The sequence below is a fragment of the Barbatula barbatula genome (genome assembly GCF_947034865.1).
Source record: "Barbatula barbatula genome assembly, chromosome: 6".
In the NCBI taxonomy this organism is placed as follows: domain Eukaryota; kingdom Metazoa; phylum Chordata; class Actinopteri; order Cypriniformes; family Nemacheilidae; genus Barbatula; species Barbatula barbatula.
In genome coordinates, this window is record NC_136765.1 from 8,975,131 (window position 1) to 9,002,394 (window position 27,264).

The 27,264-nt window shown below is 36.7% G+C and overlaps 5 protein-coding genes across 9 annotated transcripts; 2 read left to right on the forward strand and 3 right to left on the reverse strand.

Moving 5' to 3' along the window:
* The first annotated feature begins 139 nt into the window (after positions 1 to 139).
* chmp3 (charged multivesicular body protein 3) lies at positions 140 to 3,529 on the forward strand. Its single transcript, XM_079459054.1, has 6 exons — positions 140 to 308; positions 611 to 671; positions 800 to 979; positions 1,076 to 1,197; positions 1,320 to 1,434; positions 1,537 to 3,529. Exons 1-6 carry the CDS (start codon positions 264 to 266, stop codon positions 1,677 to 1,679), a joined length of 666 nt encoding a protein of 221 aa, XP_079315180.1. The 5' UTR covers positions 140 to 263; the 3' UTR covers positions 1,680 to 3,529.
* Positions 3,421 to 12,889, forward strand: reep1 (receptor accessory protein 1). Of its 3 annotated transcripts, XM_079459051.1 has the most exons (8): positions 3,443 to 3,529; positions 5,719 to 5,791; positions 5,894 to 5,970; positions 6,114 to 6,234; positions 6,891 to 7,004; positions 7,455 to 7,623; positions 8,945 to 9,201; positions 10,807 to 12,889. In XM_079459051.1, exons 1-8 carry the CDS (start codon positions 3,498 to 3,500, stop codon positions 10,882 to 10,884), a joined length of 921 nt encoding a protein of 306 aa, XP_079315177.1. In that variant the 5' UTR covers positions 3,443 to 3,497; the 3' UTR covers positions 10,885 to 12,889. The 3 variants fall into 3 exon arrangements, with proteins under 3 accessions (XP_079315178.1, XP_079315177.1, XP_079315179.1); XM_079459052.1 differs by lacking the exon at positions 8,945 to 9,201 and having other exon boundaries at positions 3,421 to 3,529; XM_079459053.1 differs by lacking the exons at positions 8,945 to 9,201; positions 10,807 to 12,889 and adding an exon at positions 8,793 to 8,830 and having other exon boundaries at positions 3,456 to 3,529.
* Positions 12,890 to 13,708: 819 nt separating this feature from the next.
* mrpl35 (mitochondrial ribosomal protein L35) lies at positions 13,709 to 15,541 on the reverse strand. Its single transcript, XM_079458147.1, has 4 exons — positions 15,391 to 15,541; positions 14,805 to 14,961; positions 14,495 to 14,639; positions 13,709 to 14,033 (listed from the first exon to the last, which is right to left on the reverse strand). Exons 1-4 carry the CDS (start codon positions 15,419 to 15,421, stop codon positions 13,845 to 13,847), a joined length of 522 nt encoding a protein of 173 aa, XP_079314273.1. The 5' UTR covers positions 15,422 to 15,541; the 3' UTR covers positions 13,709 to 13,844.
* A 173-nt stretch (positions 15,542 to 15,714) lies between these two features.
* Positions 15,715 to 22,150, reverse strand: LOC306895907 (uncharacterized protein). Of its 3 annotated transcripts, none has more exons than XM_079459489.1 (9): positions 21,770 to 22,150; positions 19,930 to 20,091; positions 19,650 to 19,788; positions 19,489 to 19,577; positions 19,294 to 19,357; positions 18,623 to 18,711; positions 17,411 to 17,523; positions 16,998 to 17,154; positions 15,715 to 16,740 (listed from the first exon to the last, which is right to left on the reverse strand). In XM_079459489.1, exons 1-9 carry the CDS (start codon positions 21,816 to 21,818, stop codon positions 16,583 to 16,585), a joined length of 1,020 nt encoding a protein of 339 aa, XP_079315615.1. In that variant the 5' UTR covers positions 21,819 to 22,150; the 3' UTR covers positions 15,715 to 16,582. The 3 variants fall into 3 exon arrangements, with proteins under 3 accessions (XP_079315615.1, XP_079315617.1, XP_079315616.1); XM_079459491.1 differs by having other exon boundaries at positions 15,772 to 16,740; positions 19,930 to 20,099; positions 21,770 to 22,133; XM_079459490.1 differs by having other exon boundaries at positions 15,772 to 16,740; positions 19,683 to 19,788; positions 21,770 to 21,925.
* Positions 22,151 to 23,008: 858 nt separating this feature from the next.
* Positions 23,009 to 26,691, reverse strand: nt5c1ab (5'-nucleotidase, cytosolic IAb; the record flags this gene model as incomplete). Its single annotated transcript, XM_079458627.1, has 6 exons — positions 23,009 to 23,996; positions 24,098 to 24,282; positions 24,363 to 24,485; positions 24,837 to 24,966; positions 25,734 to 25,901; positions 26,602 to 26,691. The coding sequence occupies 6 exons, from the start codon at positions 26,689 to 26,691 to the stop codon at positions 23,616 to 23,618; spliced, it is 1,077 nt and encodes a 358-aa protein (XP_079314753.1). The 3' UTR covers positions 23,009 to 23,615.
* Positions 26,692 to 27,264: the final 573 nt, after the last annotated feature.

Below are 27,264 nucleotides of genomic sequence, written 5' to 3' on the forward strand. Positions count from 1 at the left end.
AAATACATTTATAAGTAACATATTGTCTTATTTTTTTATTTTATATTATGACGTACTTTGTATTTGACTAAAAAGTTTATTATGCAAAATTATATCACCAGCCTGTTTTCTAACACTTTTATTATGAAATCAAAACTACAAGATCGTAACCGGAAGTTCCTTATGTTGTCATACGTTAGCGATTGGAATCAGGAAGTGGAATTGTAATGCACTATTTTGATTGAGACCGGCGCTATTTAAACCAACTAAATTGGAGATTTAAAATGGGTCTTTTTGGAAAAACACAAGAGAAACCACCGAAGGACCTTGTAAGTAATACATTGTTAATGGGTGACGGGATTTAACGATGTCATTTACAATGTTTAATCGCTGTTGATAGCAGGCCTACAGATCCCCCTTTTGCTAATATTGGTTGACTGCTTGGTTAGTCACATGTCAATGTTGATTTCTAAAGTTGAATTAAACAAGACACTTTCAAGCTATATCTACTGCTATGATGCTTGTGCTGTTATGGAAATCCAAACCCCCAAAAAACTGTTCTGAACGCTGTTGGGTCAATTAAATCTAGATACAACAGACTTCTTATGTTAACTTAATGTCTTTTACATAGGTCAATGAATGGTCTCTTAAAATCAGGAAAGAAATGAGGGTTATTGACAGACAAATCCGAGGTGAGCCCATAATAATAATAAACTTTGTAATTTTTAAATGAGATTAATTGGTTTTTACCATGTCATGATTGTATTATATTAAAATGAATATAGGTACATTAGCTGTACATTTTCTGATTTTCATGAAGATATTCAAAGAGAGGAGGAGAAGGTGAAGCGGTCCATCAAGGATGCTGCTAAGAAGGGACAGAAAGATGTTTGCATCATTCTTGCCAAAGAGATGATTCAGTCAAAAAAAGCTATAAACAAACTCTATGCCTCAAAAGCCCAAATGAACTCTGTGCTTCTCAGTATGAAGAATCAGTTAGGTGAGTATAGTTGTTATGTATCTGCAGACCCCACAGCAACAGTTAATGGTTATGGTATATTTTATATCTATTAGAAACACGTTTGTCTCCTTACAGCTGTATTAAGAGTAGCTGGTGCCTTGCAGAAGAGCACAGAGGTCATGAAGGCCATGCAAAGCCTGGTTAAAATCCCAGAGATTCAAGCCACGATGAGAGATCTTTCAAAAGAAATGATGAAGGTCAGATACCAACATTGTTTTTCCAATGATAAAAGTTGACTTTAAATCAATATAGTACACAAGGTTGGACTTATTGTGCATGATTTATTTGGCTCATGTCCTTCAACACTTATGTTCCACAGGCTGGTATTATAGAGGAGATGCTGGAGGATACACTAGAGGGTATGGAGGATGAAGAGGAGATGGAGGAAGCAGCAGAGGCTGAGGTTGACAAGATCCTATTTGACATTACCGCTGGTAAAGAACCACACAAACCACACCCACAATTTGCACTTCCCAGCCTTATATTGAAGCTCTAGTTCAAGTTCATTAAACTATTTTTGCTTTGCTACATAACAGGTGCTCTTGGTAAAGCTCCCAGCAAAGTAACAGATGCCCTTCCTGATCCAGTGCCAATTGGGGCCACAGCAGCTTCAGAAGAAGAAGAAGAGGAGGAAGATATCGAGGAGATGCAGTCCAGGCTAGCAGCGCTGAGAAGCTAGAAGACCTTTTCCTCACATTCAAGCTTTATAGCCACAGACAACAACACCATTTCTAATGTCCTCTGTTGTTATTCTTACTCTTAAGAACATTGGGCACTTTGGTCTTGTAAATTTAGGGCTAAATTCTAACGGCACATATGACGAACAGAATTTGAAGTGGATTTAGAAGAGAAAAAATGACTCTTGATTACATACTGTAGAAGGGAAAACATCTCTGTTATCAAATGGACTGCATTTTCAGATACAGAAAGCTAACAAGTTGACTTTTTTAAACCATCACTACATTTAAAGGCCATTTTGTTTAATTCAATGCCTATAGCTTAGCAGCTTGTCCAAGGATGTGTTGTGCAGTGGTGTCATATCGTTGTTGGTCTAAGTTGTTCTGTCTCTTCTGTCCAGTTTTCTGTTCAAGCCTTACACAGGCAAAGTGAATAGTTCTTTCCTGAATTTGGTAAATTGGTTTCACTTGAGGGGGACACATTCATGGAAACCATCACTTGTAAATCTTGTAAAAGTCATGAATATAAATACAGTATATTGCTGTTTACAATGTTTTTTATAAGTAAACACTCCCCTCTAGATGCAGTGTGTGATATACGAGAGTAAAACAGGCTTTCAGAATAATGGAGTGGTTGTGATCAATAACTGGCTTGGTTTTACAGCTGGACTGTTATCACACCTGGTGTTGGATTTAAATGGAACAGTTTCTCTTGTTGTTTGTTAAGTCAAATTAATCATCTTATGTGTGTGTGTTATTGACACAGTTTTTTTTATCATGCCTTTGCTTGTTGAGTGAGATGTATAACCATTTTCCTTTCAAAAAGTCCCAATAACACTTCAACATGGCTTTAAAAGCACATCATATGTAAAATGCTACAATAGCTTTTTATAGAACGGCGTAAATGTACACATTGTTCTTTAAATGGGGTCATGATGTATTTTGAGAGTATTGAGTTTGCTTTAATTAAATATCTACATAAGAAAACAACTGTCCCCGGTAAAACAAGATTTTATAATTTAGCTTTATAATTTAACATTATTAGTGTGGCATGTCAAATTAATAACTGTAAACCATGGCGGTGTAAAGTAAACAATTAAACCATATTGTGATCTCTATAAATAACAGACTTTGATCAGCCAAGTTTCAATTTCGTTTGCATTCCTGGAAGATTGATTTCACCTTTTCTCAATCTCTCTCTGTTTGACCACCTCCTGCACCCCTCATCCAAAGCTTTGTTAGGAAACCAGATATCTTCAGTGTCTATTGAACTGGAATCTAGGTTACTTACCCATGTGAAAGCTCTTTGTTTCACATGCTTTCGAACTTTAATACAAAAAACGGTGTTCCCACAGTCTTAGCAAATGTGGGAATTCTATTATTGCAATATTTCTTTTTTGTATTGTCAAATGCACCACCCAAGTTAACTCTCCGGGCATCTGATGTAAAAGCCCAAACATGTTTACAGTAACCAAATTACAATGAATTTATATAGATATAACAAAGGCAAAGATACACCAGTAAATAATTGCACATTCCATTACGTGTAATAAAAGCCTGCGAATAGCTTCCATACATTAGAATATTGCTTGTATCTCAATCTATCCCATGGCAATTGTATTTATGTGGCATCATTTGTCATATATAAAATGATGTTCATTTGGTCCTAGTTAATGATTTTCTCGTGGTCATTATTTATAATCGTCCGTGACTGCACGAGAGCGCGTGCGCCGACGCTTCTGTCAAACGTCGAAGCGCCGACGACAGTCTCGCAGGAAACTCCTCCCTGTTGACAACACGCACGCTGCTCTCATAGCGCAATGGTCTCCTGGATTATTTCTAGGCTTGTGGTGTAAGTCTTTATTTTGCTCTTAAAAACTATTGTTCTTGGTATGATTGACAGTGTAATGCTCTTCATGTAAATATGTTGTTTTTCTACCTTTTTGGAGCGATAGCGCGAGGGCTTTGGGGGGCTACTCTTTATTATAGGGTGAAATGGATCACATTGATTTCAAATGGTTATTTTAAAGGCCCGATTCTGTCCGGTTGATCTTGTATGTCTTCGGTTCGCAGAAATAAAAATAAAAGGAAAGCAAATGGCATATTTGTGAATTATTTACGTCCAGTTTATTCTTTATTTTATTTAACGCGTAATGATATTAATTCAGATGAAATTCATGATATAGGCTGTGCCTGTTGTTGGAAATCTTGAGGTCTTTCATGTATGTGTGTAAAGACAATAGGATGGGTCAACCATCTGATGACCACCGATCTGTTCAGTCCCCCCCCCACCTAAATTTAGAGACAGCTTGCCCCTGCCGACTAAATTCATTACATTATTTTCAATCTGTTTTAGCTGAGCAAATGTTAACGATTTTGTCTGTGCTTTTTTATGAATTGTGTCAATAGCACTTGCAGTTTCATCATCTTGCTGTGTGCGCAACATCTCCAAATAGCTTTTCAATTCATTTAAGATCACAATATCCGATGTCATTGCACGTTAACACTTGCGCTTTAAATTTGGATACGGGGCAATTCTTAAAATAGACAACAAACATATGTTTTGGTTGGTGTGTCCTAGATAGGCTGAAGTGGACTTTGTTTAGTTGAAAGTGTTTTGTGGGTCCCGTATCGTGGATATGGAACCGGTTCGTGGGTCATTCGATCAGGTCAGAGGCGCAGCTGTTGCTGAGCTGGTTGACTCGGACTGAGTTCAGATACACAGGTGCGGGTCACTTGTTTTATTATCTAGCCTTTTAGAACCACCCGTTTTAACAGGTTTAACACGATCAGCTGCGCCATACAAGCAAGCAGCACTCGTCCCGTCCTATTTGCTTGTGTTGTTTTTGCGCCCTTCACACGAGCATTCATTCACTTGACGCGTTTATTTTTATCCAGCATGCAGAATGTAAACTTGGAATCTTAAACGGGGTCGTGCGGATCTCTTTCGCCTGTAGAGGTGCAACGGTGTCGATTTATGCAAGAATTATAATGTCCTGCTGAACTAACGAGACTCCAGGCGCGTTACTAAAGTGCAGTTATCTCAAGTATCAGTAATGGAAAGGGTGTGGAGCGGGTTCCTTTCAGAGAACCGGACACACGTGGTTTTTGTTCTTATGTAATGTGCCTTTTCTTATTTCAATATAGTACAGATGGGGTTATTATTTCTCTCACATTGAAGTATAACATTTTATGAAAACAATAATGTGGTTCCCAAAGAGGTGCATGCACTGATGATGATGTGGTAGAGTTAAGCAATGATGTCATTTTTCAGGCTACTAGTCACAGTTTATACCAGTATGTGCATATCGCCTATAGACTAACATTGTTAAAGAGGAAAGTCAGCTATGGGGCATGTTGTCACAACATTTGTGTTTATTTTTGAGAGAAAATACAAAAAGCTAGTTTGAACAGATTCTTTTAGGCCTTCTCAATGTATATGCTGAAAAGCAAAGCAATCAAAGCAGTTATTGGAAAAGCAAAACTGAAAAGGCAAAAAACTACTTTGGGGGGGGGCAGGCATTGTAATGAATTGAGATTCAAAACATGTAGGCCTACTCGCTTCACTTTACATTTATTTTTGTAAAATAAAAATACTTTCACAATATAGCTTACACAAATGTTTCTCATTTACATGTTCATATATTTATATAGCATTCCTGTAGCTCAGTAGTTAGTGCATGGTGCTAGCAACACCAAGGTCATGGGTTCGATCCGATGGGATTGTGCATACTCAAATACAATCTATAATGCAATGTAAGTCGCTTTGGATAAATGTAATGCTAAATGTAAATGTATTTATTCAGCATCCAAGTCATCCAATAAGATGTAACATATTGTCTTGAGAGCAAACAAAAGATGACTCTTCAGTTCGCTGTATAGAATTTGGATTGAACGTTTTATCTGACGATCATTTAAAATTGTGTTTAAAAACAACTTAGAAAATACAAGCAAACTTGGAATTGGATTTACGTCTCCAGAGCAGAATTCAAACTTTCTGAAAGCAAGCATCCACCTTCTCCACCTTCTTATCTTTCACAGGCTCATATTTGGTACCCTTTACCCAGCATATTCATCATATAAAGCTGTAAAATCTAAAGATGTAAGAGAATACGTAAGTATATATATAGATTCTGCTCTTTTACCTCAATGTTTATTGCCTCTCTTACTTACCTTCTCATTCCCGTTATTCATGATATTGTTTTATTTTAAACAGGTTAAATGGATGATGTACTGGATAATATTTGCACTTTTTACAACAGTTGAAGTATTTACAGATATCTTTTTGTGCTGGTAAGTACATTGTGCCCTTACCGATTCTGTCATGTCCTGCTATTAAAATCGACTCATATTTTTAATTCAGCTGATGCTTTGTCATGTGGGTTGCATCCGGCATGACACATAATACCACAATTGTATTTTATTGTCCTTTGAAGGCTCCCATTCTACTATGAACTCAAAATTGCCTTTGTGGTGTGGTTACTTTCCCCGTACACAAAAGGATCCAGTGTGCTTTATAGAAAATGTGTGCACCCTACATTGTCCTCTAAGGAGAAGGTAATATATTCAACATTTTCGTGAAATAAATGGATGAGCTGTTTTCTTTTCTATGTAATGAAACACAATTTGGATGAAACATCAAAGGAGCCTTTTTATTCAAGAGGGTAGGAGTATTGTAGGAACATTTGTACTTTGAAATGAGTCATCAATATTTTTGGAAAAAACATATGAATATGAGATTTTGTTCTGATCTCACATGTTGTTTAGGGGTGTGGTTATCATACATACAGTACATAAAAAATATGTATACAGAGCCCCTATGTTCAAATACGTTAAAAATCTATTTTCCAGATGTTTTATTTAAAAGGCAGCATAATTATCAGCCATGTTTTTAATGTGAACAGCTGGAATTCTTTGAGCTGATGGACGATCCTTAGGAAATGCACATTTGACACTTTTTTCTAACCCATTTCAATGATTTCCCTGGTTGACTGACAATGAGCGGTCTTAAGGAGATCTGTGATTTCCCTTACTTTCCTCTCCTCTTTATTTTTGTGTCAGGAAATTGGTCAAAAGGACAAACTAATTACAATAAACAGAAATCTAAATCTACTGAAAGGATGCAGACAGAGAGTAGAGAGAAGTTAAACAGCGAATTCCACTTCAGTCATACAGTATAAGTGAAGAAGTCTTTCTTTATGACCTTTTTTCAGGACATTGATGAATATCTTTGCCAAGCAAAAGATAAAAGCTATGACACTCTGATGCATTTTGGAAGGAAAGGACTTAATGTGGCGGCAACAGCTGCAGTGATGGCTGCCTCCAAGGTAGATATCAAATATATTCACCTCACCTTGCTGCCACGTAGGACATATTTATTTATTGCATGTATGGATTGTTAAGATTATGAAAAACATTAATTTGATGTTACACTTTTGGGTACAGTTTAACAATCCATAGGCTGGTGAATTCATGCATTCGGTTTATGTGAACAGCTGGAATGAATACACATGATTTTATTTTAAAAAAATTATTGCTCAATGTCTTTCCTGGATTTCATATGTATAATGTTGGTGTTTTAAACACCTTGCTTTAAGTTACTACAATTACACAGTGAAATATTGGTGGTAATCTATAATATTAGCAAACTAGTGCTAGTCAAATAAACCAAACATCCACTCAAAGTCATGTACATTCTGTATTAACAAAACATCTGTATAAATAAAATCATCAAAGCTTGAATGTATTTAGACATTCTTGACCTGTTCACTATCCAGGGCCAAGGCGTTCTTTCAGAGCGGCTACGGAGTTTCAGTATGCAGGACCTGTCATCCTTCCAGGCTGAAGGCCAAGCAACAAACCAGAGTCCTGTTTCCACTCAACCCGCATCTGCACAGCATAGAACGCGCACTACAATCCGCAGCAAATCTGAGAGTGGTTACAAGGGTAAGCTTACCAAAACACAAACCTAGGTGTCCGCTAATGCTAATTGGTTGAGCTGCTTGTTTCAATATTCTTTACATGTAATTAAAATACATACCTTAACTTGTAACCCTAGCAATGTCTTGGGTAAAGGCATGCTAAGGAAAGTTTAATGTTCTCTGCTTACTTCTATTTATAACTGTTGATCGGAACAGATACACTTGAGTTTCAAGCCATTACAGAACAACTATCAACACACTGAACAAAGTAGATATTGTAAATGCAGCAGATATTTGTAATATCTATCATTGATCCAGAATATACATTAGAGGAGCTTTAATAAACGTCAATCTGTAACTTTTCTTGGTAAAAAAATAAACAAAGAACCGTTACTAAAAAAGTAGATCAAAAAGGTACGATCTTGCATGTAATGTAAGTGTGACGTCATTTGACTGAAACCGCCGTAAACTTTATATAAATATGTGAATTAACCTGCAATTGTATATTTCAAACAGAGATGGCGATATAGAGGTAAAAGATACAGCTTTAAATAAGTTATATCATGATCTCATGAAAGACAAGAGCGTGGTTTTGAAAACATTTCCAAAAATATAACTTCATGAACTTGAAACATTTTCCCTAGTCCAAATAAGGACATTTATAAACAAGATGAAGATATAAATGGCTGTTAAATTCACAAACAACTTATTGTTTGAGTTTAACTAGAAAAGAAGCTCTGGGTATTTTCCCTTTCTACGTTTTCTTAAATTCTGATGACAATGAAGAATTTTCCTTTATACAGGAAGAGCAAAGCCAGGGAAAACAGGCCTTTCCTTTAAACATGTTTCCTGTTAAAGGTTACAGACTTGAGAAGCCCAACATTGTTTCAAAATGCTGCACATCAGAATCTCTTTCCTGTGTACTGTCTTCACCAGGTTTTAGCAGCGTTGTATTTTACACAAAGCCTCGACGGGTTATTTTAAAGGGATAGTTCACCCAAAAATGTAACTTCTGTCATAATTTATTCATCCCCACGTTGATTAAAACCTTCATATGACTCTTCCTACTGTGGAACACAAAAGAAGATATTTTGAGAAATGTTTAAGTGGTTTTGTGTCCAATGGAAGTCAAAGGGGGATCAGTGTTGTTTGTTTACCAGTGTTCTTTAAAATATCTTCTTTTGTGTTCTGCAGAAGTATAAAAAGTCATGCAAGTTTGGAATGACATAAAGGTGAGTAAATGATGAAAGAATTTTCACTTTGGGGTCTTTCAGCCTTCCATAATGACGTGTCAACTCAATGTTAAGTCACAGTTTGTGATCTGATGCCCTGTTGTCACTGAACAGGCTATGATTTTGACATTACCGAGTATGAGGTGTTGAACCCCTCTACGGAGCCTCCCTGCCCTTTGACCTCCACACCCGCCCCAACGCAGCCTGACCCCATGACTCCACCACTTTTCCTCCCTGAGTCCTTCCAGGATAAACTTGCACCTTCACCTCCCTCTTCACCTGTAGCCCCAGACGAGCCTCTGGATAAAGGGAAGGAGGATTATGCCCCTACAGGGTCGCCCCAACTCAGATTTAAGAGGCGTGCCCCTGAGGTACCTCCTTTTTTAGCTGTTGAATTGCTTGGCTGCACTGATGGTCTGTTAGCTTTGTCGTGACTAACTCACTCAACCACTTACCAATGCAGCTGTTTAACCAGCAGTCAACAGAAGATTTGTCTTTGTGTTAGTCTGACACTCTTACCCAATGTAGACCGTCTGAGATATTACGGCTGGCATTTGGTTACGGGCAAGTAATAGGAGAGTGATGGTGACTCAAGTCTCTTACACAAGCCTACTTAGGTGGTCACAAATATAACACTTTGCTCCCTAATTGATTGGATTTAAAGCTATTAGAAGAATGGGTCCAATAACTTGTAGCCTGTTAGGAATTACAGTTAAAGTGATAGTTCACCCAAAAATGTTAATTCTGTCATCACTTTCACACTCTCGTCATTTCAAACTTATACGACTTTCTTTTTTTGCAGAACACAAAATATGTTTTGAAAAAGTGTTGGACAACACTGGTACCCATTCACTTCTATTGTACGGACACAAAATCAGTGCAAGTCAATTGGTAACTGGTGTTTGGTTACCAACCACAACTATTTTAAACGTAAATACAACATATATGTATTTACCCCATGTCACTCTGACCTCTTCCTACTGTAAAACACAAAAGAAGAGATTTTCAGAAATGTTTCGGTGGTTTTGTGTCCATGCTGTACAATGGAAGTCAATGGGGACCAACGTTGTTTAGTTACAATGTTCTTCAAAATATAAGTTATATAAGTTTGAGATTATATGATGAAACAATGTTTGGGTGGAACTATTCCTTTAAGCATCTTGAGTCTCAAGTCTTGACACTTTGTTAAATACAATAAAAGAATAGTTCACCATGTTGTTTTCTCCATGGAAGAAAATGAGACAAGCTTTAATGTTTACACTGCGTGGCAACCCTACAGTGAAGAGAATAAGACGTTAAAATATCCTAATGACCAAACAAAATCATAAATATCATTAAAACTATTTCAATTTGTGTGCTGTCATATAGTGTTTCATGCTTTAGATTTAATAGAACCATATACTTTGAGTGTTGAAAAGATGTGCTTGATTTTCCGTAAAGTAATACGGTTAGGAACAAGGTTGAATAAGTATGGTAATGTAATGACAGTAATGTAACGTTTAGGTGAACTATTCCTTTAAATCAAGGGTGTCCAATCCTGTCCTGTAGTGCAGAGCCTCTCAACCAAGGGCGACTCAAGAAACTTCCAAGCACTGCTTACGTTGACAAAAATATTTAAAAAAGACTAAACAAGCATTAAATCAAGATGTTTTTAAGTGGTCTTTAAATGTTAGGGGCCCTGGAGGTCAAGGAGGATGCTATCCACTGCTGTGGTCTACAGCTTATCATTTTCAAGTTACACCGAAGACTTTTGCTTGCTTTAGGTGAGTTTGCTCTGCAGGACCATTGGACACTTGCTTTTAACAGACATGTTCAGAAACGGACGTATCCTGCTCTCACCTGTTGAGCTGAGCTATGATTGTGAACTGTGTTTGTGAACCATAAACATGCATGCATTTTGTAGCTCTCTTCTTTAACCTGTTTTCTGTATAGCAGACTTAATTCTGTTGACATCATCTCGTATCCTCATTTCTTAGCCTCCTCCTAGAACCCTGAGACCCGTCACCCGATCCAGATCAAAGACCGCCCTCTCTTCAGATGCTGAAGCCATGTGACTGTGTGCATATGCTCCGAAAGCGCTTTAGCTGTCCTACCTGCAACATGAGGAGACGCAACGGGAGACGGCCGAGAGAAAAAAAAGGAATGCAGCCAAAACGTTAAAATATTCAAAAGCAGCCTTGCTCTGTAATGAGGTAACCAAAGCGATGCGCAACCTTTCGCTTTTGATCTTTGACACTTAACGGGAAGGGTATCCATTTACTGTGGGTTACACACATATGTGTACATTCTGTACTGCTGCTCCGAGACTCTTTGGGGGTTATTGAACTTATTTTGTATATATTTACAGTGTGTTTGATTGTAGATCCTTTTATTTTGTAGGTATTATTTTGGGAGAAAACAATGCATGCACGTCTCTGGTCTTGTGTCTCTGGTCACCCGTCCTTAATCCATTATTATTGAATACAAACATTACGCTTTTTTTGTGAACATACAGGGTTGATTCTCAGTTTTGTTGTTAATGGGTGGGGTGTTGAGGGGTCTAAAACACAGGAGAGTTAAGATTTTGTCTTTCTTGGAACGGTAGTTCTTTGTAAAAATATACTGCACTGATATAGTTGGTGTGTTTGGCCTCAAACAACGTAATGATTTATGTATCAACAAATGCAAAAGAAATTGTGCAGAGAGTGACCTTGGTGTTAATTTAATACAATACCAGTTATATTGTTGTGCACCTAAAATGAAAAAGTGCAATTATGTAGTGCAATTAAAAAATTAACAAATAGCTTTCACATAAATAAAATTGATCAACAACTATCTGGTAAAGAATCGCTTACAGACAGAGAAATGGATTTCTATATTATTTTAATAAGGCCATTTGATCAACATAAAATGTGTTTTTGATTATTTTAAATACTGTCTTTTTCTTGCTTTATCTGCATGGATTTTACATGACATGGTGACGATTTAAATGTGTTTCACATCTTTGGCCACCAGGTGTTAGTTGTGTTCAGTATTACTTACAGAGTTAAGTTGGCATTAGTGGTGCTTTGGTACGTCACTCACTGTGTGTAGTTTAACTCTTGTAGCATTCACATGGGGAACTTGGTTATAGAAATGTCCAAACACTGTGCGTTTACACTGGCATGAACCCAGCTCGGTGTGGTCAGAGTGACGTGAGCTTTGATATGGCCTGAAGGGGGCAGCAGAGTATCAACTGTTTCAAACGCAAGTGGATACAATTGATATTCTATATTTAGAGTGAGAACGCTGTGTGAATGATGACAATCCTAATCTCATAAACAGATTTAGCAGAATCCAGGATTTAACGAATATCTATGAACAGCCATAATGAAACTTTGGTATCAAACCTCACCTATAAAATATCTGCCTCAGGAATGTTTATTTGATCATTTTATCTCAGATATATTTACACTTGAGAAGTTCTTTGCATTGGGAAGTTAAAGTGTAGAAACTTTCCAACGGTCAATTTAACATTTAGCAGCGAATCTCAACAGACTGTCTGAAATTATTGCACGTTTGCATGTCACTGGGCAGTTATGCTTTAGGGCGATAAGGCTGTTCACGTGAAGACCAGTTTAGTTGTGGACTATAACCAAAATACGACCAAATTTACTATCGGCAAAAACGTGGAGAATGTGAATCACAAGGTTGTTCTCTCTGAATCTGCAACATTAAAGTGAGACATTTCAGATTTATGCTCAGTCATGCCATTAAAATATGTTTTATTTCAGGGACTTGAGGCTGTGCCATTAAAGATTTTAAAAGCCCTGGCTTCTGTTCAAATTAAACTGAAGAATCATTCTTTTTTAAGCTGTTTTTGTGCCAGGTTGTTCAGAGCTATAGTGAAAAAAAGTGTTAAAATGTCACTTTTAGGCACGTTCTTTAAACATTAAAACCATTGAAAAGTATTTCCATTTTCCATTACTGTCATATCTGGCAGGCCAGAATGTATCTCAATGGTCAAGGTCCTTTACTAATAGAGAAAAAAAATGTATATGTAATTGACATTCAGCAAATAAAAGGGGAATGTGAAACCGTATCCTATGACTGCTTTCATTTAAATTTACTGTATCTATGATGAGATTCCATTTTAAAATGTTTCCCATTATAATACCAATCTCCGGTTCTGGCCTGATGCTCTTCCCAGTCCAGCCAGACGCTTGTGATGATGGGCAATTCACCTGATGACAACTACATCCACAACCTGCAGTCATCCACAACCAGAATAATATTGGACAGACTTAATTATATATTTTCTATCCTCTTTTCACTAACCATCCCGGTGAACTATTTCTGATGAATCTCACAGTATTCAGAATTCTCTCTGTAGTTGCAGCAGTGCTATTTTAATATGCCAGAGGAGAACTGGCTCTCCCAGTTGAGTCTGGCTTCTCCCAAGTTTTTCCCCCCATTCTAATACATGCATAATGGAGTTTTGGTTCTTTGCCAGTGTTGCCACTGGCTTACTAACTTGGAGACTGCTCATTTAGTTTAATCCATAAGTACAACAACTTGTGTTTAACAACACACATGCACGTTAACATATTTTATCAAATATATTCTTTCTGCACGTTTTGGTAATTTTCTTATTGTTCTGGTCTTGAAAACAATATGTAAAATAATAATATACCTAAATTAAATATACTTCGATTGAAAAATGTACTGTTTCTGACAACCCACTGACATCAGTAGAGGAACACATATTCCCTTATATAATTTTCCCCTGGTATATTTTTATTTTAAAAAGTTTTTATTATTATTATGATGCATGTAAAGCTGCTTTGCAACAATGAAAATTGTGAACACAAAAATAGCATAAAAATGTATTCAATGGGCTGTAAGAAAGACATCTCCAATATCTTGAAAGCTTGATTTATTTTTAGACATTGTACAGTAAATAGTTAATTAAATAGCACACAAAACATATTTGTTTAATGTAAAACAGAAATGTGGATAGGATAATTATTTATTGTGTATTTTTCATTGATGCTTTTCACACTTTTAGGTTAACTCTATCATGGTACTTCTGGTAGGGATCATCGAGGTACCAGTTTCTTCTTTTCCAGAAGGACGTAGTCATTTTATCCAACAGTTTACATTGAGTTTTATTACAGAATACATGTTCTCTCAGACGCTTCTTTCTGGCTGCTGACTTTTTCCACAGCTTTTTCTTATATCCAGCCTACAAAAGCGGAGAGACAATTAAAGATGAAACATAGAGGACAGGCTAAGGTTTACCCTATAGAGCTGCAAGACATTCTGCAGTCTGCATATTGCAATAAATGAATATTAAGGAATGATTTGAATACCGTTTTAATAAAAGATGAATAGGTCTTAGGTTGATGCAGATAGTTTTTTGAGAGAGGGATCCATTTCCCAGTTCTTAAATATTTATTAAAAGCCTTTATTTTGTATAATATTTTAATATAATGTGAATTATTTTCACAAACGTTAAGCATTATTGTATTGCATGTCACATTATTTAGCAAGTTGTCACATTTATCTTCAGTATCATGCAGCCCTAGTTTCTGACATTTTTCTAAATTAACATTCACATAGTTCCATGATTTTGTCGACCTTGTAGGAAATTCTGAAATAAATACGGAAGAAGTCCTAAGAACTCAAGGCAGCATCACAACTTACCTTTCTCCTCACCCACAGGCCAGAGTGTAGCCTAAGAAACCTTTGCACAACAGACTTCACAGACTTCCTTTTGCCTTTTTTAATACTGTAGTATGTTAAGTTTCTACATGGCTGGAGCTTGAGGGAAGGGATGAGCGGGGTTACACTGCAGAAAAAAAGCTGACTATTAAAAACCACGATGTGTACAGTACCATTAATCTGATCCATTTAGCCTAGTGTATGTGCAGGGGTAGGATTTCACATTTTGTTGCTTGTTCAATATAATTAAAACACTTTTTGTATAAGACATAAGACATTAAGGTATATGTACCGATCCAGAAGAGCAGTCTGTTGGACAGTGTTATGAAGAGGCAGGGGTCTACACACATGTCTCTGCACTAGAGTTGAGAAGCGAGGACTCTGATATGCGACTCTGACAGCTTTAGTGAGACAGTCTCTTCCCAACACCGACAGAGGTCTCAGCAAACCTAAACATCAGAAAAAGCAGCTGTAGTGCAGTTACACTTACACACTTCTTGGTGACAATACTACAACTAATACTAAATGTTTGGGGTTTGTTGTGTGCCAATTCACAATACGTATTGTGCAAAAATATGTATACTCATTTATTTACTATATATTATCATTTTTAATCACTCAAATTAATCTGTTGTTTCATAATTATTAAGTTACTGTAGTAAAAGACAATAATGTACAGCACTTTCAAATAAAGACTTCTTCATAGCGAGCAATGTCATTTTATACTGAAAGGCATTCAAATCGAAGATCTCTGCATTCGAACAGACACGCGAGATTTTAATATTACCTCAGTTAACACAAACGTTGTCTACAAGGCATTACCAGCATTTCAGTAAATTGCTTTTATCTTGTAAAACATGAAAATGTGCATGTTATACCTGGAAGTGCTTTTGCCAAGGTGGCCGCCATCTTAAACTCCACTGACGGATGAACAACAGTGGCCGGTTTGGACAAACAGAACGCGTTGCGTGAAAAGCGAAGTAAAAATCTACCACTGACACTCTGTAAGTGACATCATACTATGCTCCCGGACTATGGAATGTTCTCCCTTCCTATATCAGAGATGCTGAGGCTTTAAGCATATTTAAATCGTACCTAAAATCCTATTTTTCTTGATAGTTTTAACAGATAATACTGGTTTTACGTAAAGTGCCTTGAGAACTGCTTAAATGGCGAAATAAAATAACTATTATTATTGTTTTATCTGGTAAATGAGAACCAATCAAACCATTGGAATAACTCTCAGAACACTACATAAAAGGAATTGTTTAATTTTGATCATAATTTTGTTTTCAATGTAAACATTTTTCTTTAAACAGAATTTACGTAATTTTTTCCAGCAGGAGATTAAAGAACTGGAATTGACAGTAAATTCAGTTATAATGACACCCATTAAACGCACACACATTTACATCAAAGTGGTCAAACGCTCTTTATTCCAGAATACACCCCGGAAATGGTCAAAAATGTGTTTTGTTATAAAATATCACATGGAATACAAGAAGAAATGCAAATTATACAATATAAAGTACCTAGAATATCCCAAGTAGTAAAATGTAGTGGTACCAAAACAAAATAACCAGTGGTCTGTGGAAAAAAACAGCTAAATCTAGCATCAGTCCAAAACTTTTTCAGTGCCATGACTTGATTTATCTGGTGCAATATTTATGCAGAAAAAAACTGAATACCTCCTACTTTTCAATCTTACTGTAACAGAAAAAATATTTTCAGGATGACACTCAGTAACAGTCAGGCAATAGTAGATAAGTTTTAAAATGTAACGCAGAAAAGTGCCATAACACGAAATATGTTGTCTTCATTCATTAAATATTTAATAGTATCCTATCATCATATAAAGCTTGGGTCACTTCAATAAAAGATCTGTCTCAATTTCTGACAAGTGCAGTTCAGACAGGTGTAGATATGGTTCAATAACATTTGAAACATTCTCACTTGTTTTTATAGCTTTTGGTTCTGTGCTCATGAATATCGAATACCTGCTCAAAAGCATGTACGCCTGAGCAGACATAAAGCTGGTCTTTAGTTTTTTATGGGGGGGATTTGGTTATATCACCAGCCGGCATATACAGGCTCTGCATCACACGGAATTCCATAGAAGCGTCCAGGTGGTCTATCTTTTCGCAGAAGAGGTGTCCGAGCGAGGGACAGCTCACTGTCATTGTCTTTTTTCCTCCGCAGAACCAAAACGACGATGAAGAGAAGACAAACTGTGGAGGTGAGAAGAAACTTAAAGTGGCTGATTACAGTACAGTAAAATATAGTAAAACACATACACACACATATATATATATATATATATATATATATATATACAGTATGCAGTAAAGATTTCTTTGTAGTTCACAGCAAATGGTCAATTCCAGCTGTCTAATCTCAGTATTTTATCTGTGAAATGGGCATTTTTCATAGTTCCCCTTGGGTACAAAAATTCAATTGAGGGATAATTTGATATAAAGGTTCATACCTCCTCCTCCAATAACAAGGAGTGCTATGGTAACAGGAGCGAGTTCACATGTCTCGCCCGCCTTTCTAAAGAAGGTCTCCATGCAGTAACCCGGGGCCGTGCTGCCCTCAGGACAGAAAGCATCATTGGGACACTGGATTGGATTAACATCAGGACTCTGGGAAATGAAGACAAATGATAATTTATCTCTTTGTAGTGACCTCAGATATTTAAAAATAAACAAAGTCATTAAAAAACTATTTACAGCAGAAAACATGTTGGTGTACACCAATCCTTCGATTATTAAACGTCTGCATTTGTGTTTTGTGGTTTAGCCAAAGTTGCAAGAAGAATATGTGAACTGCAACAAACAGAGACTGTACACAATGTTTATTAGTGTTGTTTGTGTTTGTTTAGAGGAAGTTTTCACTCACAGGGCAGTAGTGGTTTTCAGGACAAAGGTCACAGTTCTCCTTACCCCAGTGGATCTGATAGAAGCCACTGTTGCAAATCTGACACATGGTTTGATGCGAGAGCTTGTGCATTCCTGTCAACAAACATGAAAGCATTACTTAGGTTTCATAACAGTTCTGTGGAAATCCTAATTTACCTTCATTCATCCCACACATTAATTGGGACAAAGACCTTAATTCATCACCTGAACTATGAATAAACTTATTTCACACACTATGATTGATACATACAATGTTGTCTAACCATCTTTATTATTTTATAAAAGTTGGGTTATATGTTGTCTGGATCACCATGTACCCACATTTAAACCTGCATGTCCTGATTGTGAGGATTAAGGCTTGGATAAACATCTGAACCTGCCTCAACATCTTTTATTGCTCATGCAACAATAATCTTGCCAAAGAAGGTCATTTATAACCCAATGGTCCTTTTTCACATTTCTCATGTCGCAGATGGGTACACTACCACAAATATATATTTGCTCAAAAAGCAAAAGAAAAACTCTACATTAGTGTTTTCACTACTTTCAACAAAATAAATAAATAGAGAGTCTGATGACAGCTGTCAAACGAGAGAATCATGTCAAATTTACCGTGACTTCCATAGATGCTGAATAAGAAACACAGTCTCATTAGCATGGATTTTTTGTGTAATTTAATGCAAATGTAAAATAAACACAAAGTATAGTGTTATAAACGAACATACATTTAAAAAAATTAATATACATAAAACATATATATTTATGATGCTGATGACCATTGAGTGAGACATAACAGTCTTGCGAAAAAAGTCCATCCTGAAGACAATACCTACACCTTATACTAACACCGTGTCTACACCGGACATCTCGACCGGCGCGATGCGACACAACAAAAGACATTAGAGACGCATTAGAACCCATTTTCATTTTTTATTTTGTCCACGCTGGATGCTGTGCGGCATGACGCGACAAACCCATTAAGAACGAGCAGGTTGTCATGTCGCATCGCGCCTGTCACGTCCGGTGTAGACACGGTGTTAGAGGGAACTATAAGGTAGCTAACAGGAATGAATAGACTGGGGTACAAGGTCTTGAGCTAGACTTATGCCTTACCCTAAAATCAAGTTTAAGAGCTCCTGAAATATACTAAAGTATAGTGCTTTAATGTTATTAGCCGGGCTGAGAGTGTTACCTGGGCGACAGGGTGTACATTGTTTGGCAGCCACTTGCAGAGCTTCTGAACCTGCAGGACAGATCTGGCACCGGGCACAGCTGGAGGAGCTGTCAGAAAGGTGAAAAAAGTTCAAAATTCACTTCATTCAGTGAAATGATTACTTCACTAATACATTTTTTACATACATAGATACAGCGTACTGCTATCCGCCATGACGTAAGCAACACTGCTTCCGGGTCAAGCCTCCATTGATTTCAAGTGAGGCAGGTATTTAAACAGCCATTTATGAGCAGCCATTTATGTTAGAGATTCTTTTTAAGCAAACTAATAGTTTGAAAAAACACATGATAACATTTGGCCACAGTGACAAGTAAAGAAAGCTGACATCAGTACAGTGAAAAACGTGTAAAAACTAGAAATTCATAACCAAAGAACTTGTAAATAAGTAGTTTCTGCTCACAGAATCTCTAACATAAATATTTTTATATATTTATTAAAAATAAATAAAAATGGAGATAAAGGGTTAGGATCGGGGGTTTTCGGCAGTTTTACATCACGCCATGAGTGTATTTTAGCATTTCTTTGTCATTTGTCTATAGCATCTAGACCCAGAAGCAGTGGTGCGTAACATCTGACTTACACAAGACTAAACTGTTTTAAAGGTGCAAAATAAAAAACAAATAACTTACTTGCAGTATGTGCCTTGCAGACACGGCTTACAGGAGGTCGAATTTGATAAAGATGCGTAGAAACCTGAAGCAAGAATTAAATTGCACCCACGTTTTTTCATAAGGTGTAGCCGTTGTTATGCCAGGTACCCTGACAATGTATCTAGTTTTATTGCCGTTTCATTCGAAAGCAAAATAATATCACAAAACAGATACCTGGTGTGCAAGCACTGCAATCCATCGAGGCCGTGTGATTATTGTAGAAACCAGGGGGACATGCCCGACAAACAGGGCTTCCTGTGGAACTGAACACAAAAAGACACCATTGTAGAATAACGCTTCCAAAGCAATAACAGAAGAAATTGTTTTTCTCTCACTTGCTGTAAAACCCTGATGGACAAGATAAACACCCCAGCTGTCCTGCCAGAGGCTGATAGAAGCCCTGTGTGCAGGGGAAACAAGCTGCTGGAAACGCACACAGCCCTGGGTCTGGACAGCACGAACACAGCAGAGTTTCTGAGAAGACAAAGATTTAAAGCAAAGTATAAATCAACATGAAATCAAAATATCTTCTTTCCACAAAATCCTCCCCAAGGCACTTTATATGAAAATGCAAAAGGTATATCAAAACTCTCCTGTAATAAGAGAAACACGCACCATTATCGTAATAGGTGCCAGGACCACAGGCTGCACAGGTGGACGTGTTGAGCACGGAGCAACTGGGTTCTGTAGTGCCGGGCATGGTAGGAGTGGTCACATTCACACTGATGGTAGTGATCGTCACAGCAGGGCTGAGGGTTGTCTGACTCATCACCACTCCTACATAACTCAAAAAAATAAAACAATGATACAGAAGGCACATTTTAAAGCAACATTAGGCTACATATGCTTTCAAAGGAAGGTTCATGTAAAGAAAATATATTTTGTTAAATGTTTTACTTTTTTGTTTTGAAATGTAACCTTAGCTCACAGTAATAAGACACACACACTGGTCTTGTTTTCACAGGATATTTCAACCTGATGAACAATTAAAAAAAACTTCAAAATCGATTCTAATCTAACGCAAAATATATTCAACTTCACTCAAAAAATTATTAACATATTATAATGCACAATGAATAACAGTTTTTCATGTCTAGCTCACCTAGGCCTTTAATACGGGATTAATATTTCAACAATTTTGATTTGTGTGCCAATTGTAACAGTATCACATGATTCAAACTCACATTTCTGCCCCGTAATTGACACATCGGGGTTAATAAGTGTGAGGAGAGGAACAAACAGAGCTCTTATTGTGACTATAATCACATTAGCCATGAGGCCGGCCACCCTCAACAGTGACAGTCTCCCTCTGAAGAAACACAGTTATTCTCACGTCATATGACTTGATTCGAAATATCAAGGGGAAGTGAGGAAAATAGGAACTATTTGACTCAGTGTTCTCTCCCATGCTTTTACTATTTTAATACTCAGAGGAAAATGCTTTAACATGCTTTTCACTGACTCACTGAGGAAATGTTTTATTCCCTTCTGCAAATAGGTAACAAAAACGTTGCTATGTGTTGTTGACACATAACATGGATACGAACAACTGAATTTATCTGAGAATCAATGTATTAAGTAAATCATCTTTGATAAGTAAAATTCTTTACATTGGCTTATAGGTTCATTCGCACACTTACATTTTTGGGTTACAATCTCACCTATTCATAACTATTTTTAGACATTTTAGAATGATCGTAAACTCATCAAAACTATTCACAAATGTAACTACTTGAATTATGTTACAGTTTTAACATAAATATTGGCTACTTTTGGCTATTCAGTTATTCCGTCATCAATATCAAACATTTTTAAACAAAACTTGTACGTTTTAAAAGACTAAGGTTTGCACGATTATATTTTTGCGTATTTATGGGGCCATTCCAGCGTTATGGATGTGACATTTTGCATAATAGATAAATAGAGAATGTGTTTGTTACCAATATACTGAACCATTTGTTAAAATTTGACCAAACCCTTGTTGGCAGAGTTTTCTATTTTAAAAAGGGAAATGAACATGTGTTATGGATGTGACAAAAGAAGGACACGTTTTTGGCAGACGACGAACTTTGTAGGATTTCTGTGAATTGAAATGAACAAACCTGAAGCAATAATACCCAACAAATGGAGAAGGGATGTCTCTTCATTGAACATAAAGTAGTTACTTCATTTAAATTGTCATGTGTCCATTCACGAGGAATATGTACCGTTATGGATGGGACATAAAAATGGCACTTATAGAATAACCTGCTCTTAAATCAAACAAATGCTTTAAAAACTTGAAGAGAGACCTCACATCTGTCTTTGTACCACCACGCTGATGTGTTATTAGTATAGTAAAAACATTATTTTCTCACATAGAGAGATGACGCTGAACTTAAACATGCTTTGTTGTGTAACAACCATATGACATAAAGCGAGATTCGTTTTTTGATGCTGTGATGTGGCAACTCACCCAGAACACAAGCAGCGACGAAAACAGACAAAACTCCCAAACGCTCCATGATCCAGAGATTCACTTCAGGACTCACCGCGTCTGTTTATTAAATTCATCACGTCAGACGAAAGATTTGTTAAAAGAGTTAAACATGTTTTAAACTGCCGCAGAGTTCTTCGCTCTATGGCTCAATGTCACATGACAGATCGATCACGTGATCGGTCGCAATCCCTAACGCGGACAAACTTGATTTACTTTATTTACAGTTACTCTGTGAAAATAAAGAATAACATTCAGAACACGTTCACCGTAAAGTTTAAGCGAAGAGACACTTCAACTGCTGTGTCGTTGCTCGACTGGAAATCTAATTTAAAGTCCCGCCCTTAAACTGAAACCCGTGCAAACTGTTACCATGGTAACCGTATTTTCCGCCGAAATACAAACGGGGTAAACATAAGCAAACATGGAAGACGTGAAAAGGCATATTTACTTATGGAATGTTGTTCTTTAATACAGCGTTTTTCACATCTGTAACAATAACCAGTACAATTAAATATTAAAGAAGACGAGCATTGCATTAGGCTACACTGAAAGTCTATGAACTAAAACATATAGTATAGTTAAATATTAAATTTTGATATGCGTATACATGTATTTAAATATATCTATAATGTCTAAAATTTGGTTTAGTGTTTAACTAAACTTTCTTGAATTTTTAGTTACTGTTTATTCAGCATAAATAAGAATCTCAACCCAACTTGCTGCCACTTGTGTCTCTGCTGTGTCAATGTGTATAATATTAATTATACACATTATACACACAAATAGCCTTCTGGCTAATTCTGGTGCATTTACAGCAATGTGCATTGATGTACACTGTCCCTGTTAAACAAATAAATAAAATAAAATCATTCAAACTGAGATAGTGTTTTCAAAATAATAATTATTCAAATTTTCATTTGAATTTTGTTTGTTTGTTTTGAAGAATAAATATTTGAAGCTATCAAATTCACTTTTAATTTTGTGTTTTCTCTTCCTTTGTGTTTTTTCTCAACCTGTAAGTGTCAATCGCTGAATCATTTCTATTATAATTTGTGTATTATAAACAGGATTTTAATCATCACAGTTATTAATATCACATTCATTCACAATACTGTTATATTGTGACACCCCTTTAGTGAATATACCAGATCTTCTTAGATTGATTAAATATCCCAGAATATGAGGAAATAAATGGTCTGAAGCATTTGTACGTTTTCGTGTATTTATTTCTGACAACAAATTATACGTTTTGCTCTTTTCACTGGTTGCAAATATTAGGTGGTGGACGATAAGGCCTCATGTTAAACATGCCCTGAGTAGTACAACACAGCGTTTCAAACAAGGATTTATATAACACAGATGAATTACAACACTGACTGGATAAATCCATGCAGACGAAAATATCGAGTTTTACACAAATTCATGTTAAAGAGCATTTTATGATATGTGTTGCAAAGAAACAAGTTACAAGAACAGCCAGAGTTGGTATATGGATAAAAGAGCTAACATCAGATTCAAATGCTAAGTAATAAATAATAGCGTTACTTCTAAAATTAAAGCTAAACTTCATAATCTTTGGAAATCATATCAAAGCATTCAAAATGACATTAGGATAAACATAAAAACTATAAAAAGCTTCTTTTGTGGATCAACTAATTCCTTACTTGACAGTTGATTTCTTATTGGCTTGCTGATCACTTCAACGCCACAATGTTTGGTGCAGTGTGTCTGCTCTTAGAAAAGCAAAACACCCATTCCCATTTTTTAAACACACGAAAAGATGCTCTTGCTATATTAAACACTCGTCACATCAAGAATGGATTCACACTAGCTGCTTGGCCGGCACATCCTTTTGTATATTCTTCCCTATCTTTGATGAAAACTTCTGAGAAATTCCATAGGGAACATGAGCTGCCACTGTTCCAAGCTCTGCTGCTCCTTCCACATGAAACATCTGATCATCAAAGAAGATGTGAGGCCTAATTTTCTCTAGCATGGGGCCTTTGGGAGCCCCTGCAAGGAAGAGAGCTTCATCTGTCTCCAGACCCCAGGAACGTAAGGTCTTGAGGGCCCGGGTACCTGAACTGGCCGCACTTCGAGCAGTAACCAAATAGGTGCGGATTGGACAGTTCATGCGTTGACCTTTGGCATAGAACTTCTGTTGCAGTTTTCCCAGAGCTTCCAAGAATCCCTTTAGTGGCCCCTAAGAGACAAAAAAACAAATGAGTTCTTTAATATCTGCCAAGAATATTAGAACAGTGTAATAGTTCAACACAACATGCTATGAAATTACATTGGACGCACATGATCAAGGGGTTTATTTTCGTGGGCCTTTTCATGCTCAAAGAATTTATCCAATCCATGAGCTTTGTAGATTCTCTCCGACTCATCTGAGAAGAGAACAGCATCTCCATCAAAGGCCACTCGCAGCTGAGTCTCCTGAACTTCACTGATTTTTCCCGGTGAGAACACCGTGGCTGCTGCAATGCCTAACCACAACCAATTTCACATTAAAACAATATTGTAATATTTAGGATTCTGTCATGATAGTGAATAAAACTGTTCTGACCTTCTTCAATGGCTTCTCTAACTTTAACCGAATCAGCAGACAGGTACAGGTTGGTATGGTAAGCTTTCAGATACCCAATAGGACTGTTGCCTCCAGTCATACAGAAGCGCTCTATGAACAGCTCTGGACATTACAGACGAAAAACATGTGAAGAGTTTCTTTCCAAAATGAGATTGAGATGGCTTAAGTCAAAACAAATATTGATAGAAATTAATTGGAATGCACAATGAAAAAACATGATTCTTGAAACTTTTAAAAACCGAGTTATCTCACTTTGGAAATAAACTCTTCACATTTACTTTTAGACTATAAATAAATGTAAATAAACAAGCATATTGACCCTGAAGCAGGTTCACTCACATATGACACGATGAATAGGATGCTATTGAATAGCTATTGAATAGGATGCCAATGTATGGGGTCTGCGCCGGGGAAAAAAAGATTACGATTACTATTACACATCTTCTGACTTACTGTGATGGTTTATTGAGTTGATGAGTCTGAGTCCCACATGAGCATGGTTGCTGGTCATCAGGACAACATCAAAGAGTTCTTCACTTTCTGGATACAACTTCCTCAACTTAGTATTCACTGCCTCCACTGCCTTTAGAGAACAGAACATAAACTCCTTCCTCCATCTCCTCATGCATGCAGTTAAATTAGTTTTAGCTTTTCAATATTAGGGTATAAAACAGGACTTGAAATTCTACAATAATTTTAAGAGTAGAGGTGGATGATGACCGTGTCTGTTGCTGGTCCCTATTCACTTTCACAGTATCAAATGAAGTAGCTTTAAAATACAAAGCAAGGAATATATAATCAGAGAATATATATTTAATAATAAAAGGAAGTAAAGAATAATGTATAACTATTATTATGATGTATCATTTCATTGTTGTATGATTTGATATAACATTTGATGTGGTACTTGTCATGCCGTTCATTTGACCATATGGATTTATAAGATAAGATTCTGCACCTTTTCTGACTCATACACACACCAACATATGAATTTCTTTTAACAATTATTCTTTGAATTCATTTTTTATCAAATTTAGAAAGAAGATGTGGTTTAAAGCATCTCGGAGAAAAAAGCAGAGGAAACATTTTCACAACTTCTAGGCTTTGTGGTTATTTTAAAGATGTTGAAATATAACACAGTTTGGTTTATTTTCAAAAAATTTTAGTAACCACAATTCCCAGTGTCACATTTGAGTTATTAAAAGAGTTTACCATTACTACAATATCCTGAAAAATATTATAAAAAACATAAAAACATTCACGACACAAAGATGCTGAAATGCTGTTTGCTCAGTTTTTTTCTGTGAATTATTGATCATTGGTCTGTCAGTATGCTGGAGGAGCATTTACCTTAATGAAGGAAAAAGCAGGTCCAGGAGCAAATGGCTCAGTCTCGTGTTGGAGCTGGTAGCTCAGATACGCCTCCATTCCCTGCTGTTCATAGATCTCCTGCTCCAGATCCATACAGAAGAGGGCCCGGGAGGACACAGCTATAGTCATGGCATTCTGAGGCTTTGGCTGTATAAACATAAGAGGGACATATTGGCAAAGATCTATGAAATGGAGCTTAAGGAAATATGAGTTAAATATAATATATTTTATGGGTTTTTTTGTAAAGCAAAGCACTGCGTTAGCAGCTCAAACGTCATGGGGTTGAGTCACATGGAATAAAATAAAAAGAAGTGTTTTGTGTTGGGAAAGAGGTGCAGCACATTCATTTACGCATTAATTCAAAATATAAATGTGCTAATAAATGTAGGCTATATTATTTTTACACTTACAAATAAATACATAGCAATATTAAATACATTTAAATTGAAAAAAATATCCAATGCAACAAGACAGAAATGGACAAAATAAATTATGCAATCTTTCGAAGCAACTGGTCTCACGCGCGCCTTCGGATAGGCTACTAAATGCTGCGATGCAACGTTATCTCGAATCATGATCTTCTTGTTTGAGTCCATCTTTTATTTTTGCTGTTAAATCCGTTGCATGCACGTTTTATTTCTGGCCTCAATTTTAAAAGCATCACTGCACCAAAAATGTCGCGTTATCGTACGCGCGCGTCTGTCTCGTGTCCAGTTGCAAGTGGTGCTTATATTTTTAGAGCCATTATCACATGTAGATGCTTTTTGTTATCTCAACACGGCGCAGTTTTCGACTGTATTGTTGCGCACTCTGTACATATATCTATCAAACTTTAATGCACACTTACCGGTTTGGGTTTCTTGCTGGGGCTTGACGGATTACAGGTCTCCTTCGGCTCCCAAAAACTGTGCATCTCTTTTACTGTTGGTTTATTCATGATAAGAGTGCTGTATGATGGTCAAAATATAATCCTGCTCTGTGTGAACTGCCCACATCCAGGACGGTCTCTGGAGCGTTTCCCCATGGAGCAAGGCAGAATCCAGACAGCAGTCAAATGAGCTGGACCTGACAAATATACAGTAAAATTGGAGGAGACAGATCCTTTGATACCCACCTGCTTCCACACCATCATATCTTCTTCATTTCACTTTGAGACATCAAAGACTGAACTCTCTATAATATCCGTGAATGCTGCTGTGCATGGTGCAGTGTGTCTTTACAAATGGAACAATTTATAGACTCTTGGGATCTCTGCCAGAGGGATGTGGGTATCACAAATGTTCCTATGACAACTGCTGGTGTTAAAATGTAAGCCATAGAACACGACAAGTGTTGGTGATGTTCTGTCGTAATGCCTTATCAAACTGAAAGGGAAAAAACTATGGAAAAAGGCACCACGGTAATAACCAAAGTTATTATTGCACAAAATATCACAAGCCTTCAATATTAAGTTGCATGCGAGCAGTGTTGTTTTGTTGATGTAAAGGCTCAAACCAAATCAACATATTCT

Excerpts from the sequence above, each read along its gene's own strand:
- chmp3 (XM_079459054.1), top strand. The coding sequence starts at position 264 with ATGGGTCTTTTTGGAAAAACACAAGAGAAACCACCGAAGGACCTT. Across the intron at positions 309-610 it reads AGAAACCACCGAAGGACCTT|GTCAATGAATGGTCTCTTAA; the intron begins GTAAGTAATACA and ends TCTTTTACATAG. Across the intron at positions 980-1,075 it reads CAGTATGAAGAATCAGTTAG|CTGTATTAAGAGTAGCTGGT; the intron begins GTGAGTATAGTT and ends GTCTCCTTACAG.
- reep1 (XM_079459051.1), top strand. The coding sequence starts at position 3,498 with ATGGTCTCCTGGATTATTTCTAGGCTTGTGGT. Across the intron at positions 5,792-5,893 it reads CTAAAGATGTAAGAGAATAC|GTTAAATGGATGATGTACTG; the intron begins GTAAGTATATAT and ends TATTTTAAACAG. Across the intron at positions 6,235-6,890 it reads CATTGTCCTCTAAGGAGAAG|GACATTGATGAATATCTTTG; the intron begins GTAATATATTCA and ends ACCTTTTTTCAG.
- mrpl35 (XM_079458147.1), bottom strand. The coding sequence starts at position 15,421 with ATGGCGGCCACCTTGGCAAAAGCACTTCCAG. Across the intron at positions 14,962-15,390 it reads CTTGGCAAAAGCACTTCCAG|GTTTGCTGAGACCTCTGTCG; the intron begins GTATAACATGCA and ends TCTGATGTTTAG. Across the intron at positions 14,034-14,494 it reads GCCTGTGGGTGAGGAGAAAG|GCTGGATATAAGAAAAAGCT; the intron begins GTAAGTTGTGAT and ends CCGCTTTTGTAG.
- LOC306895907 (XM_079459489.1), bottom strand. The coding sequence starts at position 21,818 with ATGGAGCGTTTGGGAGTTTTGTCTGTTTTCGTCGCTGCTTGTGTTCTG. Across the intron at positions 19,789-19,929 it reads TGGCACCTATTACGATAATG|AAACTCTGCTGTGTTCGTGC; the intron begins GTGCGTGTTTCT and ends TTGTCTTCTCAG. Across the intron at positions 16,741-16,997 it reads CCTTGTTATTGGAGGAGGAG|TTTGTCTTCTCTTCATCGTC; the intron begins GTATGAACCTTT and ends TCACCTCCACAG.